At 45.9% G+C, this 21,111-nt stretch overlaps 1 protein-coding gene across 1 annotated transcript in view; it reads right to left on the bottom strand.

Annotated features, from left to right (window-relative positions):
• The window catches only part of FOXN4 (forkhead box N4), a 30,283-nt gene extending 26,323 nt beyond the window's left edge, over window positions 1-3,960 (bottom strand). Inside the window, exon 1 of the mRNA XM_064379490.1 lies at window positions 3,875-3,960. Coding sequence (XP_064235560.1) covers window positions 3,875-3,960 — 86 coding nt within the window. The remainder of the gene's footprint in view (window positions 1-3,874) is intronic.
• Between the last annotated feature and the right edge of the window lie 17,151 nt (window positions 3,961-21,111).

Here is a 21,111-nt window from a genome sequence, read left to right as displayed (position 1 = left end):
ATGAAATGAGACTCTTCCCTTGCTAAGATGTTTTGCAGGTGCCTGGCACACAGTAGGTACTTAATAATTCTGTTTTAGCACCTCTCAGGGTGGACTTTCCTCCCACCTCTTAAGCTAGAGAGAAATGCAGCTAACCCACATTGAGCATGGAGCCTTTTTACCGTTGCCCAAGAGGTCAGGACCACCCCCGGTCCCCTGCCCCTGCATCGGCAGCGGGGCTGAGAGGCTGCTGCCAATTTGCTGTCTAGGCCCCGCCACTGACTCCTGACAGCTCCCCAGGGACAGGGCAGCCGCCTCTAGCTGCTACCCCCCGCCCTCCTGCACACACCATTGAAAATTAACGGCCAAACACAGCCCCAGGGGGATGGAGAGCCAGGCGGCTGCCCGAGAGGCTGGAGCCGCAGGCTGCGTGGTCCTTGGAGCCCTTCTCTGGAGATGTGGGAGGGCGAATGAGAAGCCCATAAACTTCTCCTGGGCTATTATTTGGGGAGAAAAACGGGAGTGGTTGGAAGCAGGGAGTCACTATGTAATCATAAAACTCCCCCTCCACAAGAAAACACTTTCTCCCAGGCCCCTCTGAACGCCCTGACCCACTGGAGGTGCAGAATACTCCCAGCAAACCTGCACGTCGGGGTCTCTGGCGGCCCCATTTCATGATGAAGAACCTGAGGTTCAGAGAGAGGCATGGCTCGGCCAGGGTCACACGGCGGTGAGGTGATGGAGCAGCTGCTTCTGTTCCAGCACCTGTGCTCATGGCCAGTGGGACTTGGGGCCAGTGGTCACAAATGATGGTTATGAATACTCTCAAGGTACAACAAATTTGGGGCCAAGTCTCCACTGTATCCATCACGAGCTGTGGCATCTTGTTAAGTCATTTCAACAGGCTCAGCCTTGGTTTCCTCATTCACCAAATGGGCACAAGAGTGCTACCCTCATAGGGTGGTTTGGGGGATTTGATGGGGATTTATGCCAAGACCCTGGCACAGGGCAGGCAGGCAGTAAAGGGTTAATAAACCACTAGCTACTATTATTATTATTGTTATTATGATGTTATTTTGTTTTCTGGATACTCTCGCTGTTGGATATAAGAAACCACAGCTGGGCACAGTGGTTCACACCTAAAATCCCAGCACTTTGGGAAGAGGCTGAGGTGGGCGGATCACTTGAGGTCAGGAGTTTGAGACCAGCTTGGTCAACACTGTGAAACCCTGTCTCTACTAAAAATACAAAATTAGCTGGGTGTGGTTGCTCTCACCTATAATCCCAGCTACTCAGGAGGCTAAGGCAGGAGAATTGCTTGAGCCTGGGAGGTGGAGGTTGCCGTGAACTGAGTTCATAGCACTTCATTCCAGCCTGGGCGACAGAGTGAGACTGTCTCACCAAAAAACAAAAACCCAGCCCTGAATCCACATGAATAGGAAAGGCTTGTGCCAGACTAGGAGCCTGCGCACCTCTGGATCCTGTGCTGATGGGAACAGGCCGGCCTCTCCTCCCTACCCCTCCACCCCTGACCCCTGCTAGCTGGGCAGTGGACTGGCAAGGGATTGCTAGGCCCCTAAGAAGTTCTCTGCTTGCCCTGCCCTGTTTTTGGAGAGGGGCAGCTGCTCAGTGCCCCAGACAGTTTGTCAGTTGAGTGGCCCAGATGCACGGGCCAAGACTCCGGGGCTGAGTCTGGTGGGAACCCCTCCTGGGCAGCACCTGGGCATCTGGATTCAGGGTTTCTCCCTCCCTCTAAGTTCCTCCCTACTTCCCACCGTGAAAGCCCTCCATGGTCTCTGGCAGGAAGCCGTACTCTCTAATGTAACTAAGTGGTGACAGCAACAGGAACTACTAATTATGCGTCTCTTGCTCTACAAGTTTATTTACTTAAGCTTCCCAGCAACTGCATGAGGGAAGAACCCTGATCATGCCCATTTTAAAGATGAGAAACAGAAGCAAGTCACAAGTCCTGCCTCAAGCTGGGCTTTGAACCTGCACGTGTCTGAGTCCTAGCACTTGTTCTCACTCTCTGACTCCCCTATCTCCTGTGTTTTTAAGGGGTGCCTTTAGGCAACAGTAAGATTCAATGTCTTTGAGCTCTTAAAGCCAGCCTGGAGGAAGGATGAGCTTGCCCAGGCTTGCAGCTAGGAGGGCAGAGGTAGATTCGCCCTGGATACATTCAGTGCCTGGTGGGTGTCAGGCACCTTAGTAGATAATATAACACATATCTCATTTAACCCTCCAGAGGTAGCTTTTAGTAACCCCATTGTACAAAACTATGGAAGTTCACAGGTGAATTTGCCCATAATTGGTGAACGGGAGAGCCAGAAATTATTACTAAATTGTCATAACAACTCCAGGCAGTAGGTGCTATTTCTATCCCCATTCTACAGATGAAGAAGCTGAGGCTCAGAGAGCTCCACACTGCCAGAGAAGTTAGGATTAGAATGGACTTGAGAGCCCAAGCTGCTAACCCTTACACTGCCACTAACTCACCTGGCAATATTTAAATCCTGTGAGTGTGGAAGGAAGCCTAGAGGCCCTTGGCTGTGTGGTCTTTGGAGAAGCCATTTCATTTTTCCAAGCCTCAGTTTCCTCACCTGTACAACAGGGCTCATCAGAGCAGCCTCCCGAGATGAGGTGAGTGATGGGGTACGGCGCACAGTAGGTGCTTGCAAACTGCCACGCACCTGGCCCCAGCTCTGCACACAGCAGGCTCTCTGCAAATATCTGTTTGAATCTGTGTCCTCATTTGGATCTCAGAAGGCAGCCTCCAGGCCCACAGCCCTCAGGAAGCAGCCTCCCTCTAATTGGGGGCTGTGGTCTGCCCCAGCAGGCACTGCTGGTGAGTTGCAGTGACCCCGGGGGGGCAGACAACCCCTGGGTAAACAGGACTGATCGGAGGTGACAGCCGGCTCTTCCCAGGCCAGCCCTGGTCCTGTCCCCATTCCATAATCTGGACTGCACCCCCTCAACCTACAGACATGTTGCTTGCTTTGTCAGGGGAGTCCTGGAAACCAGGTCAGGCCTCCCTGGCCTTAAGGGGAGAGAAGCTATGAGGGGACTCTATGTCCTTCCTTTTCCTCCTTTTCCCTCCTGGGGTCTGTGGACAAGCCCTTTTTCCTTTCTTAGCCTCAGTTTCCCCAACTATTAAAAAAAGAGGCAATGCACAGACTGGTTGACCCCTAAAGGCCTTTTCAGCTATGAGGTTTGAAGACAAAAAAAAAAGAGAAGGGCTCTCTGAAGGCTTCCATGCATCCTCTCACTGGTACCTTGCGCTTCACCCTGTTTCGAGAAATAATTTATTTTGGCCTCAGTTTCCATCTAATTTACTCTTCAAACACAGGAGGCCTAGAAGAAACCTTAAGATCATCTAATTCAACAGGATCATTTAAACGATGAGGAAGTAAGGCCCAGGGCAAAGGATTTACTGAATGTCACAAGGCCTGGCTGAGAACACAGCAGATCTGACTACTTTCTTAACAACCACGGAAGATATAAGCCAAGTCCTCCCAGAAGGTTATTTTTGGAGCGGGTAGGGGGTGGGGAAGCATTTCCTAGAGCCCCCATTAAGGCTACCGGAGGGGAAGCAGTAGCTGCTGTTTTCATCTTAACATTCACCAGGATGCCCAAACAGTATCAAGCGCCAAATGCAGAAAGGGACCTCTTTTGGAGGGGACAGGAGACAGCAGACATTTTGTGGTCCCACTGGGCCAGGCTGTGGCCCAGACACCCTTAGCAAGACCAACTTTGAAATCAAGACCTTCCAGCTCTCCTGCAAAAATCACAGAATTGAACATAGCAATAGGTCTTGGGGAGTTTCAGAAACCATAGACAGCATATACACACTTTCAGCAATTAAAAATATAGCGTTTGTTATTGTTGGATCCCTCACCTGTATTCCTGTGAAGAGGGGTGGTGATTTTGCCCTGAGTTTCGAATAATTCCTGACATTATAGATGAGATGTCACTTTCTATCATCTCCTTAGGAAAAGACAAGCAGAAAACAAAGCTCCCATCAGCGACAATATGGACAGGGCAGAAACCCACAGTTTTCCCACAATTCAGAAAGATGGAGCGCCATCAGCTCACGGAACACTTTTTGTTTTCTTTAAAGGAAAAAAGTTCTAGAGGATTCCTGGGCATCTCAGGTCACTTTCTCAGGGCAATTCTACAGGCTCTTAGAAGCAAATGAAGAGAATGAAATGAAATTCCAGATTCTTTCGAATTAATGGGGGAAGGGCAGGGGAAGCCTCTAGAATCCAAATGTCAAACCGTGAAAAATGTAAACTCACAAAATAGGAATCAGAAAAACCGATTTCCTTCCAAGCCTTATATTTTCAACCTCAGTTTGGTTATGATCACTTTGAAAATAAGGGGCAGCTGGATGTGACATGTATGTTTCTCTGGGGGAACAAATTCCCACTTGCAAAGGGAATAATCCCCGAAAGCTCCCACCCTGGAAATGCCTTCAGAAATGCCACAAGCCCATACTGGAAAACCAATCCAACTGCCCCCACCCCCGCAACACACAAACACTCCCTTAAAAAATAAAAATCTTTGAGTTCCCTAAGTCTCTCCAACTCCAAGCCTGAACCAACATAAAAACCAATAGAGCCAAAAGCTCTCAGTTCCGCCCCTAAAGCCATCGAGGGATTCCCAGGAAGGAGGAAAAGGAAGCAGGGGGAGGCGGCCCCGCAGCCCCTGCGCCCGGGTTTCTATCCTCGAAATGCAATACCCGGCACTGCCCGGGAGGAGGGAGCAAAGCCGACCCTGCAAGGCGGTACCTGAAGCCGATCCTCGCGGGGCCGCCGCTGCCGGCGCTCCTGGGGCGAGCAGGGGTTCCGGAGGGGGGCTCCCTCGCGCTCGCCCCTCGCGTTCCGCAATTTGGCCGCCGTCGCAGCTCGAACCGTTTTTAAATTTCCCTCTCTGGAGCTGTCCAGCTCAGAGCATGCGCAGTAGCAGTGCGGGGGGCTTTTCCCCAAGGGTCAGTTACAGGGCAGGGTCAAGGGGATTGCAGCGGGTGTTTCCCAGCAGCCGCGAGCCTTCCACGCCCCGGGGTTCTGGGTGTGTGTGTGAGGGGGATGGGCCAGAGGGGTGCAGGAGTAGGGACACCCCTCTTCAAACTTTGCCAACAGTAACAACTGCACGCCCGCGAGCATGCGTTGAGGAGCAGTGGGAGGGTGATTTCGGCCAAGGGAATTAAGTTTGCAAAAGGAGACTGGGTGCATTAAAACTTGTAATCTGTCCCTGGCCTGGGGCAAACGAGGCGGGCGGGCGGGCGGGCGGAGAGATCTGTGGCAACCCCCTTTCTCCCCCAAAGCGTGGGACCGGCCTGGAGGCAGAGACGGGGCCCCAGGTGGATGCGGATTCGGGCTACCTGTCCCTTTAAGAAAGTTGCGCCCGCGGGCTGGCGCGCGGCGGGAGGGGGCTGCGGAGCGGGGCACGGGGCGCCTCCACCTGCCGGCGCCGCGAGGGGGGGCCCGGGCCGAGCGCGGCGGCGAGGCGAGGAGGGCGCCGGGACTGCGCGCCGCGCCCCCCTGTCCCGCGCGGAGGGTGAGCCCGCCCGGAGCGAGCGCGGCGGGGCTCGGCTGTCCCGGGAGCCGCGACGACGGAGGTGAAGTGGCTGTCGCGGTGGCGGAGGCTGCGGTGCTCGGAGTCCGGCGCCGCGAGCCCAGCGCAGCCGTTTGGGGCAGTGGCCCGCGGGTGCGCCCGCGCTCCCGCCCTTCCCCGCCGCCCGGCCCGCGCCGCCGCTGCCCCGCCCCGCCTGGCGCCTGCCGCGGGAAAGGTGGCGCGGACCTCAGGCGGCGGCGGGGCCCAGCGCGGGCAGAGGTCTCCTCAGTCTCCTTAGGGGGCTTGGATGAGTTTGGTCCCCTGGAAAGTTTGCATTTCCGGCGCTCTAACTCTCGAGCCTCGGTTGCAGTAATTGCCTCGGTAGCGTCGATAATAGGCGCGGCCAACCTTACTCTTTCGTTACTTATTGACGCCGCCTTCTGGGTTCTTCGCATCAGTCCTTGATGACATAGCACGGTCCCCTTTTGCATAGGGGGAACGCGGAGCCCCGAGCGGCAGTGAGGGGGTCGGGGACGCACGGGCAAAAGCGCGGGCTCCGGCGCCTCTGCAGCTCCCGTGTCGCACGTGGACGTCTGCGCCGCCCCCGCCGAGTGAGGTTCAGGCTCCCGAAGCGTCTGGAGTTGTTTTGAGGCTGTCCTGGCCTATCTACCTCGCAGCGGGCAGGGGACCGGCGTCCCCACACCTCTATCTGTGAAGCTTTTTTTTTTTTTTTTTACCCGGGTGTTTTAAGTTCAGGAAGAACCCAGGGCTCCCCTGGACTGGGTGTGCCTGGATTTCAAGTTCTATTCAGGTGGGCTGTGACCTTAGCACTGGTCCATGTCCTCACGAATGGTTTTCTGGTAGCACCTGGACGTCCGTCCTCCTTTCTTCTCTACCGGGAGTAAATAGATCAGCTTTCATTCTCTAGGAAGAAAAAAGATGTAGTTTACAGATGTTGGTTGAGGTCAGTCATGAAACTTTCTCAGTTTTCATCTCTCCCTGACCTACATGTATTTAATATTCGTGTTTTGACCAGTTAGGAAAGTGGTTTACATAGTTTATGTTGCTTTGAATGTCCCTGAATGACATATAATTAATTCACCAGTCAAGTTGTAAGCATTCAAAGCATTTGGGTTTTTTTCTGTTAATCCTTCTTGGAGTTGTAAGGAAATGTGGGTGACTTGACAACCTCCTTTTGAGGTCACAGTCCTTTTCAATAAGGAATAATTTTATATCTTCAGAATGGTTTGGAAAGAAATTGTCTCTTCCGAAAGCCGATGGATTCAGTGAAGTTTCTAAAACAAAAGGTATCCAGGCTGTGAGTTCTGTAGACTCATGAGATATAGAAAAGCAAGAATCCTTCACTAAAAGCCCCTCCACCAAAAAAAAGAGGAGGAGGGCGGGAGGTTGAGGGTGTTTGGGGAGGTCATTTAATTTAAAAATTGCGATTTTTGAGTTCGCCGCTTCAGGACTGGTTGGTGAATTGGTGAAAACATTGCCACTAAAACACCTACTGTTACAAAACCCAGGGAACTTACCAGAAACCCTTCTTTCACTTTGTTAGATCACTATAGTTTCCTTTTTATAGATATATGGCATTTTTCATTTGTAACCCACCTGGATGACATCAGAACCATTAAATGCAAGTCTTAGGAACCTTTATTTTTTAACGAGTGCCTCAGGTGATTTTATGGTAGAGCAAATGAGGACATTCATACTAGGTGATGCTTTTACTAAGCTAAAGCTGGCCAATATCCACCTTTCTTTTTTTTTTCTTTTTTAAATTAAGAATGTGAAAATCACCTGCTTCCATAGCTTCATTCCACATTATCCTTTGCTCCTGTGTAGGGAGAGGATCCCAGGCCTTGTATTGGTCCTCATTTTGCAAATGTACTTCAGATTCCCTATTAGCATAATTTCTACGAGGCCCAACATAAGCCCGATTTACCAGACCTCTGGTTATACAGAAAATCTTGCAGAAGAGAGAAAACGCAATAGGTATGTGGCTTTGGCTTTCCTCTCCAGTTCTATGCAGTGGAAAATGCTCTAATCTGGGTCTTGGTTGCTTAGGTTTGATAGTTAAGCAGTGTAGTCATCTGCCTGATCTGTTATCTGTATGGTCTCTTCAGAGCTAAGGTGTCCATGGCTATGTAAGAAATATTTGTTTATGATGCTGATAAGCTTATGAACCAACTCAGTCATAACTGGGAACACCAGTTCCTCACATGCAATGTGTAGGAACAGTGTTTATACTGAAGGATTAAGAATATTAACTCACCTGGCAAGCTGAAGGCAGGTTTTATGTGATCAAAAAGTTGAGTTTTATTAACAGGTCATGACCATTTCTTCTCCTTTTTCCTAAGTCCTTTTGCATTGCTTATTGGTCTAGTTTTCCGGTGGTGAAGAGGAAAAGGGAGAGAGGTCTGGAATACGTAATTTGTAGCAGTTATCAGATCTTTCTTTGACCCTGACCACTGGCTTGGTTTAGTGAGCTACAGGGCATGTCTATGAAGCAGAAATACCAAGGTCATTTTTTTTCCATGAAATATTAAACTAGAACCCTCCAGGGCCACAGCACCCTGGGCTGTGTCTGGCACATAGTAGGTACTCTGGAGATTTATAGGCACTTTTTTTCCTTGCTTTGTCAATTCCTAAAAACTAGGTGATATTTTCTTATAAGAAAGTTCTCAATAGAGGCTGGGTAAAGTGACTCAGGCCTGTAATCCCTGCACTTTGGGAGGCCAAGGCGGGTGGATATTTGAGCTCAGGAGTTTGAGACCAGCCTGGGCAACATGGTGAGACCTGGTCTCTACAAAATAAAAAATGACTCAGGCATGATGGTGCATGCTTGTAGTCCCGGCTACTTGGGAGGCTGAGGTGGGAGGATTGCTTGAGCTCCTGGAGGTCAAGGCTGCAGTGAGCTGAGATTGCACTACTGCATTTCAGCCTGGGCAACGGAGTGAGAACCTGTCTCAAAAATAAACAAAAAACCTCACAAGTTCTCACAAGAATTTATCCAGTGTCCCCTCTCCAAAGTGCATGCCAGTATTTTCTGATTCTGATTTCCTAAGATGTACAGTTCCGTAGCACTGTGGAGCCACTGTTGGCTAACAACAGCGTAGGAAGATGGGAGCACAGATGATTTTTTCCCCCTTCGGGAGACCATGCAGACATTGGTCACTCGCCTCCTCTGCTGTTAGTATGACTGATGTGTGTATTACCGTTCTCTTTGGGAAAGCGATTGTAAAAGAACTGCTGCTTATCATTGTTGTCGTATGTCTTATTTAATAAGGGGGTGCTAAACCCTTGGATGTTTCCAGGGAGGGAATACTACAATGTCTTTGCACCCTTGTGATATCCTACCACCTCAGATCCGGCTCCATCAATGTTCGTTCCACTTCCCAGAAAGGTGGACAGCAGCTAACAAAAACAAGCCTGTTAAGGACTATGATCCACAAAAGTGCACTGGGCAAGTTGCACAAGTATTTCTTAAAAAAATATTTTTTTTCTTCATTTTATAATCTCATTTAATTTTGTGGTTTTTTTAGTCAATATGTCCAGATATTCCTTTATGAAAAGTGTTTTCTTTGGATTGTTTTCCAGATTTTTTTTTTTTTTTAGAGAGAGTTTCACTCTTTTTGCCTAGGCTGGAGTGAAGTGATGAGATCTTGGGTCACTGCAACCTCTGCCTCTCAGGTTCAAGCAATTCTCCTGCCTCAGCCTCTGGAGTAGCTGGGATTACAGGTGCTTACCATTATGCCTGGCTAATTTTTGTATTTTTAGTAGAGATGGGGTTTCACCATATTGCCCAGGCTGGTCTAGAACTCCTGACCTCAAGTGATCTGCCCACCTTGGCCTCCCAAAATGCTGGGTTTACAGGCATGAGCCACCATTCCCGGCCTTTTTTTTTTTTTCTTTTTCCTAAGCTTTCTAAAAAAAATCTGGGCTGTCTCTTGGCTGGTATTACTGAATAGTTACATATTACAATGCTAATTTATACCAGGCTCTGAAAAATTGAGATATCTTCTGAATCATCAAAGATATGACAAATTGGCTTCATCTTAACCTTAAGCATGTTTTATTGTTGGCAAATGAATAATCCATGTCATGTTAACCCAGTAATTCTCCATATGAATTAGAATATTTGCTCAAAACCACCCATTCCCTGCTGCTCCAGACTCTTTCAAGGGGGTGGCAGCCCTCTATGAAAAGGGCTTCCTGATGGCCCCACTGTGAGGCAGACCAGGTTCCAGTCTCAAAGCTGTCCCTCTTAGTCCCCCTGGCTGAGTGATTCTGGACAGGTTATTCCCTGGACTCTCATTTCCCCATCTCTCAACAAGAAATACCACCACTCATCTTTCGGGGTTGGGAGAGGCTTAAAGACAGCACCTGATGCCAGAAGGTGCTTAACAAGCAAGGACTGGGGCTGTGTTTCCAGGTGACTCTGTGTTTCTAAAGGCGCTTCTCCTTGTTCTATAGCTAGATTGGCCCAGAAAAAGTAAAGAATAATCAAGTTGGCTGAGCTCACACCTGTAATCCCAGCACTTTGGGCGACTGCAGTAGACAGATCACTTGAGCCCAGGAATTCAAGACCAGCCTGGGCTACATGGTAAAACCCCATCTCTACAAAAAATACAACAATTAGCCAGGTGTGGTGGTGTCCGTCTATAGTTCTAGCTACTCAGGATCGCTTGAACCCAGGAGGCGGAGGCTGCAGTGAGCCATGATCATGCCACTGCACTCCAGCCTGGGCTACAGACCAAGACCCTGTCTCAAAAATAAAATAAAAAATATTCAGAGCCCTTGTCTTCTGCCCTGAATCCATCACCTCACCCAATCTAAGACCTTGCCTTCATTTTCCATCAGGAATTTTCATTCACCAATCACCAATCGAGGAAAAGCTGTCTTGCCTCTGAATTCTATAGCTGATTGAATCTGGCCACTTTGTGTATCTCTTTCAGTGTTATTTTCTCATATTGTGCAGGATTATTGCTCTAGCCCCTGGACCTGTGTTATAGGTGCATTTATGTGTAATTCCGTATCTAATGTGGGTCTACATTATTAGACAGACTGGGACTATTACTCTATTTTCTTTGTGTTTTCCTATTTTTTTTAAATTGGGGATCCTGAGCCAGGGATCTACAAGCCACATTCAGCCACAGACAGGCTTTGTTTGGCTCACAGGTTTTCTTTTTAAAATTTTGTATTAGATGCCAGCATTTTAAAATTCTACACGTCGAGGGTTTTTTTTCTTTAAAAATGGAAAAGTTGGCCAAGCTAGGCCCACGATCCCTCCAGATAGCTATCAGCTAGGACGGAGTGCAGCTGCCTCCTGCTACAGGGCGGGTCCCATGATTTTCAGTATGCCTCAGACCCCACCAGTCCTCAGCACCCAATCCCAAGGCTTGGGCCTTTGCCATTTGTCATGGAACATGTCTTTCTTTGGTTTTATAATACAGTGGAGACACAAGTAAAATGTTTTCTATGTCCATGTTGCCATCAAAATCTAAGGAAAATTGTTGGTAGCTAATAAAAAGAATAAGGTATCCTTTCAAACAACTTACTCTGCCCAACAATGTGCTAAGTTCTGTACATCTTGTTCTGACTTACCTTATGATGCTGTGAGGTAGGTGTTTGGTGCTCTTGTTTTGTTTAGACTTGATTTCAAATAAGTATACTCGTCTGTGTAGTATATTTTGAAATTCATGGGTAACTTTTGATTAGAATAATATCCTTTGGAATAAACTAAGACAAAAATAAAAGTGTTACATGAAAATGCGTAATTTCTCTGCATGCTTCCAGCCACCTCTTTTTTATGTCCCAGACTGATTTGGGTGCGGGGGAGCTCTTCCTTTGTCCACAAAAGGGCCTTTTAAAATCGTTCGTGGCCCAACAGAGAATCCAAACTTGTACTTTTCACTGCAAACACCCAGCAACTCTGAGTGGTTTTAAAGAACTGTTTAGAGAACTTTCTTTCAGCTTCTCACTATTGTGTGTTGGGATCATGTTCTCTAGTCACAAAAAGCGGCATGCTCACTTACCAGCAGCCCATTCCCAAGGTTCTAGATGGGGCTTTTCCCATCTCTTCCCATTTGTGTCTAAAGTGAGGTGAACGTGAAACCGTGGCATAGACACTTGTTCCAGTGTAGCACTCCCCAGATGGTTTCCTCATCACAATCCTGGCTGTTTGTTTTAGAAATGGTAATGTTGTATCATTGTAACAAATTATACTTAAAAATCATTTAGTGTGAAATTGCAGATTAATCCCATAGGGACCGGGTATTAACAATCCCCCAGCCTTTTGGAGCATACAGATGGTGAATCTGGTATTTACAATGGGAACAATCGCTGATTACATGCATGGGTGTAACGGACAAAAAGACCTCCACAACTTGGGCCTGGAGAATACGGTGGAGGTCCTAGCGCCTGACTTGTTTGGGACCCTCAGGTTCCTAAGAATGTGTGTTTCATCACCTTTCCTATGTGAAATTCTGCAGTCTGTTCTGTGAGCTTTGAAACCTACCAAGAGCATATGTAGAAATGTTCTTTCAGTGTGCTTAGCATTAGTGCTTAGATTCCGTTTGAATTTGTTTAAAGAGCAACTGCACAGTGAAGGAGGCAGTGAGGGTTTGGTAGATGTGCTCTGCTGATAGTTCATTATCAAAACCAATACCTGCAGATTCACTAATCATCAGGAAGGAAGTTGTCATGCATTGCATGAGCTGGGATGTGTTGATTGCCTCAAAAATTAATCTGTCCTTGAGATGAAAAGGACTGTGAAGTATACAGTTCTCATGATTTTGAAACTGTCATTTGCCTGAGTCACTGACTGCAAACTCCATGACATGCTTGATGTTGAGAATGAAAATGGCACACTTACACACACGATCTTGAATGCAGATCACTTTACAGTAGTGGCCAGCCAGTGTGTGCTGGAGACTGAAATAACCAAATAATAAGTCTGTTTCCATTTAAGTAATTTTTTAAAGAGACAGTATCTCACCCAATTGTTCACTGAAACTTTAAATAAGAGAATAACCATTTCAAAAGTAATTTAGCTTCATATAAGTTCTCTTCCTAATCTGATTTGATTTCAGATGCAAAGATGAGAAATAATTTTGCAATCAGGAGAATACATTCTCAGAGAAAAACAGAAAAGCCTAAATGCTTGAAAGAGCACGCTTCCTTGGCTTTTTTCCGGGCTTCTCCAGAAACAAACATTTATTCCAATGAACTGTTGTTTATCCTAAATATTCTTTTTCCACCCACCTTTTTGGTACAGGTCTTATAGCAAAAAGTACTTTTATACTTATATAAAAGTACAGGCAGTGTTGAACCTGAATGTCTGTGTCTGGCTGAAGACAGAGCTTTGTTTCCTTTTAGGGATGCAGCCTCCACCCTGGTTTCATTGCTTATCCCTGAACCCATCCAGGGATTTGGGACAGCGTTGGGCCAGCTGAGTATTAATGACAATGTCCTCTCCATTGGACCAAGTAATTACCCTCCCAGAAGGGTTTAGCAGTTCTGTCTTGAGGGGATGCTTGTAAGCTTCTCAGGGATAATTCTAGAGGTGCGGTGCAACTGGTCTTTATTTCAACTATGTCTCTCAGGCACTGGGTTTGGATAACATCTTGTTCAGAATAACCAGAGTAGCCCTTATTGTCACAGTTATAAATGACATTTATAACAATGACTGTGCAGCAAGATTTATTTCCTGGAAAATGTCTGTTTCAATCAGATTTAAAACATACATTAAAGTATCGAATGTAAAACATATACTTGTTCATACATAGCTTAAAAAAGCAACAAGTGGTCAAAGCTGAACAAATTTGGGTTATAACCCAAAATGTAAAACAAGTATCTTTGACTATATACTGATTGAAGAAATAGTTGCGTGGAGGAGAAGAAACAAATATTTCTTATAAAAGAATCCCAAATACTAAATTGAGATGCTCCTTCTCCTAGGAGGTGGAGGCTAACTTTTCCTTCACTCCTTCCCTTCACTGTTGGGCTGGTCTTGATGACTGGCCTCCAAAGAACAGAGTATGGAGGGGAATAAAAAGTAGCTTTGCAGTGGAGCAGGTTGGCACACATGACCTTGACCAGGTGCTGAAGGTTAAGGTCAGCAGCACCATCATTGGCTCTCATGCTTCCCCGAAGTATGACGAAGGCACAGAGGTGCTTCACCTCCATGCTGTTCTTCCCCAAAGTCTATAAACCCAGTCAACTCGTGGAAAAATATCAGACAACCCCAAATTAAGGCACATTCTACAATAGACTTGACCAACACACTTCAAAATTGTCAAGGTCATGAAAAAACAAGGAAAGGAGGAGACACTGTCCCAGACCAGAGGCGACTGCACGGGCATGAAAATGAAATGCAGTGTGGCGCCCTGGGCTGGATCCTGCAGCAGGAAGAGAACATTTCTGGGGAAGGTGGTCAAGTCCAAATCAAATCTGGAGTTCAGTTAGGACTGTGCCAAAGTGGGGTCTTACTTGTAATAAATGTACCATGGTAACGTGAGATGATGGGTGAGAGCGAGGGGAGGAGAAGTCAGGCGAGAGGCATATGGAGGCTCTGTATTTCCTTTGCAACTTTTCTGTCATTCTAAAATCATTCAAAACCAAAAAGTGTATTTAAATAATCAAGAAAATGACACATCCGTGTTCTAAGCATATACCCAAAACAACAGAAAGCAGGATCTCAAAGAGATATTTGCATATCCATGTTCATATCGGCACTTATTCACAATAACCAAAAGGTGGAAGCAACCCAGCAACCCAAGTACCCGTCAACAGGTGAATGGATAAACACAACGTGGCGTCTCCGTGCAATGGAATATTATTCCGTCTTAATAAGGAAATTCGGCACATGCAACAGCATGGATGAACTTTGAAGACGTTACACTGAGGGAAATGAGCTTGTCACAAAAAAGACAGACTGATTCTACTTATATGAGATACTCAGAGTAGTCAGATTCAGAAATTAGAATGGTAGTTGTCAGGGTGCTGGAGGAAGGGGTAAAAGGGGAGCACTTGTTTTGTTAAACTCTCTACCTATTGGTAGAGATAGGTTGAAGATTGCTAGAGATAGATGATGAAGGCACAGACTTCAACTCTCTACCTGTTAGTAGAGAGTTTCAGATTTTCAAGATGAAAAACTTCTGGAGATCTGGTGCACAAGGTGAATGTTACACTAATTAACTATACACTTAAAATGGATAAGTTGGTAAAAATTTTTTAGGTGGTGGGTTTTTTTAAACCACAATTAAATCAAGGAAATGAACATAGCAATTACATAAGTTAGGAAAACCTTTGCTTACCATGAGAAAGGCCTATGGCAAAGTTCTCAATCTTGGTGTTAAAAACATTTGGGGCTGGATAATTCTTTGTTGGGGGCACTTTCTGGGCCTTGTGGGATATTTGGTGGCTCCCTGGGTTCTAGCCAATAGATGTTAGTGGTACCTCCATTGCCCACATCATGATGAGCAAAACTATCTCCAGATAATGATAAATGTTCCTGGGGCTTAGGAGCAAAATTGCCCACAGCTTGGATCCACTGACCTAAGAATACTGGAGAGGAAACAAAACAGATTGTTTTCTGTTAATTACTAAATTAGCTAAACTTTCATTGTCTAATATGGTAGCCATGAGCCATAGGGGGCTATGTAAATTTAAAATGAAATTTATTGGTCAAGCATGATGGTTTATGCCTGTAATCCCAGTGCTTTAGGAAGCTGAGGTGGGAAGATAGCTTGGGTCCAGGAGTTTGAGACCAGCCTGGGCGATGTAGTGAGACACTGTCTCTACAAAAAATAAAAATAAAATAGTTGGGCATGGCGGGAGGTTCCTGTAGTCCCGGCTACTTGGCTACTTGGGAAGTGGAGGTAGGAGGGTCACTTGAGCCCAGGAGTTTGAGGCTGCAGAGAGCTATGATTGTACCACTGCACTCTGGACTGGGTGACAGAGCAAGACTCTGTCTCAAAAGAAAAAACTGGCCAGATGTGGTGACTCATGCCTGTAATCCCAGAACTTTGGGAGGCCGAGGTAGGGGGATCACTTGAGGCCAGGAGTTTCATCATGTTGACCAGCCTGGCCGACATGATGAAACCCCATCTCTACTAAAAATGCAAAAAAGCCAGACATGGTAGCATGTGCCTGTAATCCCAGCTATTTGTGAGGCTGAGGCAGGAGAATCGCTTGAACCCAGGAGGCAGAGGTTGCAGTGAGCTGAGATCATGCCACTGCACTCCAGCCTGGGCAACAGCATGACTCTGTCTCAAAAAAAAAAAACAAAAAAAACAAAAACTGCTTTTGTATGTGAAGAAAAATAAATTGAGTTATTGCCTCATCACATATACAAAAGTAAATGCTAAAAGGATTTAGAAGACAAACTGTGAAAGGATTAATATCAATCTGAAACAATATATAATATAGGAGAACATTGGGAAAGACTTGTTAAAGAAGACCCTCCACTGGGCACAGTGACCCATGCCTGTAATCCCAGCACTTTGGGAGGCCAAGGCGAGTGGATCACCTGAGGCCAGGAGTTCGCTATCAGCCTGGCCCATGTGGTGAAATCCCATTTCTACTAAAAATACAAAAATTAGCTGCGCATGGTGGTGGGTGCCTGTAATCCCAGCTACTCGGGAGGCTGAGGCAGGAGAATCACTGGAACCGGGGAGGTGGAGGTTGCAGTGAGCCAAGATGGCACCATTGCACTCCAGCCTGGCAACAGAGCAAGACTCTGTCTCAAAAAAAATATCCTCAAAAACACAAATTAAGGGCAAAAGTGGGTAAATCTGTCTGCATAAAAATTAAAGATTTATGTTTAACTAAGGATACCACACACAATAGACAGGTGACAGACTCGAAGATCTTTGCAATATCTAAACCAGCAGAGATTCTGCCCTAGAGCTAGAATACAAATGGAAACACTGAGGCTGGGCACGGAGGCTCACGCCTGTAATCCAGCACTTTGGGAGGCCTAGGTGAGCAGATCACTTGAGGTCAAGAGTTTGAGACCAGCCTGGCCAACATGGTGAACCGCCCCCGCTTCCGTCTTCTCAACTAAAAATACAAAAATTAGCTGGGCATGGTGACGGGCACCTGTAATCCCAGCTACTTAGGAGGCTGAGGCAAGAGAATCGGTTGAAACTGGGAGGCAGAGGTTGCAGTGAGCCGAGATGGCGCCACTGCTCTCCAGCCTGGGCAGTAGAACATGATCCAGCTCAAAAAAAAAAAAAAAAAAAAAAAAGGAAACACTGCGAATCAATGGAAAAGATGGAACACTCAGTAAAGAGGTTAGGTGTTCATATGACTGGACCATTTCCGGAATGAGAAGCTTACTGGCTAATAAACATTTGTGGTTAATCACCCTCTAGAAGCTCATCAAAAAATCAGATTAATACAAAATTAAACAACAGAATACTACTACATACCCATCAAACTAGCAAAGATTGTGCAGCCTGAAAATACACGGTATTTCAGGCCGTGTGGTATTTTCAGACTGCCCAGAAATAGAGATACAGGGAAAACCGTAATGTACTTTTGAGGGAGCTGATGACTACAACCATTCCAGAAAAGAGTTTTGCAGAACACGATGAAATTATGCACGCAATGGTCTTATGACCAGTCTCACCTCTGGCCATACACCCCCAAGAAACTGTGCACAGGTTCCAAAGGGAACACATCTGAAGGTGTTCATCATGCTGTTGTCTAAGGCAGTGATGAGTTAGAGTTGACCTAAATATCTTATCCTTGGAGAAATGGATGGGTTAGGTAAGGTAGACCAGCAAAGAGCCAGATAGGAGGTCTTAAAGATGTTTACTGCTATATGAAACACTTACACATAAGTTGGATCTGTCTTCTTTATAACAATCCCCTGGAAGCCCCTCCTAAACACTCCTACTTTCAAGTCTTTGCCTGGAACTGAACCTGGTTGCCTCTCCTAGCTGCAAGAAAGCCTGGGAAGCCCAACACTTCACATTTCCAGCCTTTCAGAGACAAGGAAGGAAGGGAGTCCTGCCTGGCCTCTGAGTCACCAGTCTGTAGTGTCTGCCATGCATTTCAAAATACTCAAAATATTAAGTATTTTAATATAACCATATTAATGCATATTGATTTATACATCTTTTCAGTGGGGTCAAAGTTACTGTTTTTTTGTTTGTTTCAGGATGTGGGATAAAGCCAAATAATGTTCTTGCTTTAACTATACCCATAATGAATTGTCTGTAATTCCCAGGGTCAGTTTCTTTATTGTGGAATGGGGAGTTCACACGTGCAAAGCAATCTGAGTACAGAATACCTTTTAGGTTTTATCCTAGATCTTTTACAGTTTTCTCCCCTTACCAAATTTAATGGAAATTAACCCACAGGCTACATTCTCTTTGTAATACACATTGAGAGATGTCTGTGCACTCGGGTCCCACTGGTTTGCCTGATGTTGAAATGAATTACTTAATTAAAAAAAGCAAGTGTCATGGGCACAAAAAAAGAACACCCTTGCATTTGTGTTTCCACCAGCTGAGTTGAATTCCTGTGAGTCACACATATTTGTTGATGGGAACAGAAATGCATGGATGTTCTGGAGAGCCCTGTTTCTCAAACTTGCCAGTGCACATAGGTACCCCGAAGATCTTATTAAAAAGCAGATTCTGGTTCATTTAAGTCTGGGAGAGGATCTGGGATTTTTCATATCTAAGTGCTCCCAGAGGGTACTGATGCTGCCGGCCCCTGACCTAAGGTAAGAAGGTTCTAGAAGGTCTACTGTTTTTGACAGTTCAGCATACCTGGCAGCATCAGTGCATCCAACAGGGTATGGAAAGCAGTAACGAGTCTTGGGGGTTTGATTCATAGAGGTCAGATTCCTCATTGCGTCAGTTACTCCTGGGGAGTAATAAACCACCCCAGACTTAGTGACATAAAAATCACCCATTTATTCTCACCAACCTGGTGAGTGAGGAATTCAGAAAGTGTATAATGGTTGGTAGGTGTGGTGGCGAATGCTTGTAATCCCAACCCTTTGGGAAGCTGAGGTGGGAGGATCCCTTGAGCCTAAGAGTTTGAAATTAGCCTGGGCAACATAGTGAGACCCTAACTCAAAAAAAAAAAGAAAAAAACAAAAGTGTTTAACAGAGCTGGCATGTCTTTGGTCCTCAATGTCTGGGGCCTCAGCTGGGGAGACTCCAAGGCTGGGGTGGGAGTGACTTGATAGTGGATCTCAAGTCATCCTAAGACTCACTCTCATGCCTGACCCCTAGAATCAGGGGACTGGAAGATAAGGCCAACCGACCAGAATGCCTATAGGTGGCCTTTCCGTGCAGCTGGGCTTCCTTACAGCTTGGCGGCCTCAGGGGGCGAGATGCTGCAATGGAAGCTCTGTTTTTGATCTAGCCCCAGAAGCCACACAGTGTCTCTTCTGCCACATTCTCCTGGTTACAAGTGAGTCACAAGCCACCTAGATTCAAGGGAGAGAGTTATACTCTACCTTTTGATAGGGAAGTGGCAAGGTGTAGAACAGGTGGGACGAGAGATGCTGTTGTGAACGTCTTTGGAAAATCTAATCTGCCAAACTTATTTTATAAACTGCCCCCTGCCACGATTAAGATGCTTTTGACAAAACACCGCACCTCTTCAATACATCTCTTGGGTATTAAAATCGTCTAAGTGATGTTAGGGTCTAAAATTCTGCTCAGGGAGCCAAGAGTGGAGATAATGGGTGAACACTGATTTCTTTCTAGATTTGTCACCTTATTTGAGAAAGCCTCAGTTCTCGTTTCTTTTTATTTTTTTAATTTTACTTTAAGTTCCGGGATACATGTGCAGAGTGTGCAGGTTTGTTACATCGGTATCCATGTGCCATGGTGGTTTGCTGCACCGTCAACCCATCACCTAGGGTTTAAGCCCCTCACGCATTAGGTATTTGACCTAATGCCTTCCCAACCCTTTTCCTCCACTCCCTGACAGGCCCCGGTATTTGATTTTCCCCTCCCTCTATCCATGTGTTCTCGTTGTTCAACTCCCACTTATGAGTAAGAACATGTGGTGTTTGGTTTTCTGTTTCTGTGTTAGTTTGCTGATTGATGGCTTCCAGCTTCATCTGTGTCCCTGCAAAGGACATGATCTCATTCTTTTTTATGGCTGCAATTCTTTTTTATGGCTGCATAGTATTCCATGATGTATATATGTGCCACATTTTCTTTATCCAGTCTATCATTGATGGGCATTTCGGTTGGTTCCAAGTCTTTGCTATTGTAAATAGTGCTGTAGTAATCATACATGTGCATGTGTCTTTATAGCAGAATGATTTATAATCCCTCGGGTATATACCCAGTAATGGGGTTGCTGGGTCGAGTGGTATTTCTGGTTCTAGATCCTTGAGGAATCACCACACTGTCTTCCACAGTGATTGAAGTAGAACAAGCAATGGGGAAAGGATTCCCTATTTAATAAATGGTGCTGGGGAAACTGGCTAGCCATATGCAGAAAACTGAAACTGGACCCCTTCCTTACACTTGATACAAAAATTAACTCAAGATGGATTAAAGACTTAAATGTAAAACTCAAAACCATAAAAATCCTAAAAGAAAACCTGGGCAATACCATTCAGGACATAGGCACGGGCAAAGACTTCATGACTGAAACAGCAAAAGCAATGGCACCAAAAGCCAGAATTGACAAATGGGATCTAATTAAACTAAAGAGCTTCTGCACAGCAAAAGAAGCTAGCATCAGAGTGAACAGGCAACCTACGGAATGGGAGAAAATTTTTGCAATCCACCCATCTGACAAAGGTCTAATATCCAGAATCTACAAGAAATTTAATTTATTAAAAAAATCATCAAAAAGTGGGCAAAGGATATGTGTTCTCAAAAGAAGACATTTATGTGGCCAAAAAACGTGGAAAAAAAAGCTCATAATCACTGATCATTAGAGAAATGCAAATCAAAACCACAATGAATTACCATCTCATGCCAGTCAGAATGTCGATTATTAAAAAGTCTGGAAACAACAGATACTGGCAAGGCTGTGGAGAAATAGGAGTGCTTTTATACCGTTGGTGGGGATGTAAATAGTTCTCATTTCTTTAAGGCTCACATAAGACCATCTCTGATAGCAGTACTTCGGTACTGGGTAAAGGCCCTATCTAGAAAGTATTTCTGTGGTCCAAGGAGACCGCTATCTGAGGCCCTGTCAGCATGCAGCAGTGCTTACCTGAGAGGCTAATCAGACTTCTCAGGCAGATGCTCACCTGTCTGCCTGTCCAGGTGTCCTCCTCATCCACCAGGTGAATGATTCTGTCACTGGTTGCCCAGGGCCCTGCAGTTTGTATGTTTCTAGATTACTTCCTGCTGCCTCCCTCTTTCCTTGCTTCCATGCTGTCCATCACCCTTCTTGGTCTCTCTTCTCCTATTCCCAGGCTAGTGGGGTCTTGGGAACACACCATTCCTCCCAGTCATGGGGGATGAAGAAAGAACTCTTCATCCATGCTACCTCAAATTGTGTTGGTTACAAGCGAGTAACAAGCCACCTAGATTCAAGGGAGGGAATTAGACTCTACCTTATTGGGTTTTTTTT

The sequence above is a fragment of the Aotus nancymaae genome, unplaced genomic scaffold (genome assembly GCF_030222135.1).
Source record: "Aotus nancymaae isolate 86718 unplaced genomic scaffold, 86718_ANA_hifiasm-v0.15.2.pri h1tg000021l, whole genome shotgun sequence".
NCBI lineage: Eukaryota > Metazoa > Chordata > Mammalia > Primates > Aotidae > Aotus > Aotus nancymaae.
The sequence above is the reverse complement of the archived record's forward strand: the minus strand, read 5'-3'. Positions and strand labels throughout refer to the sequence as shown.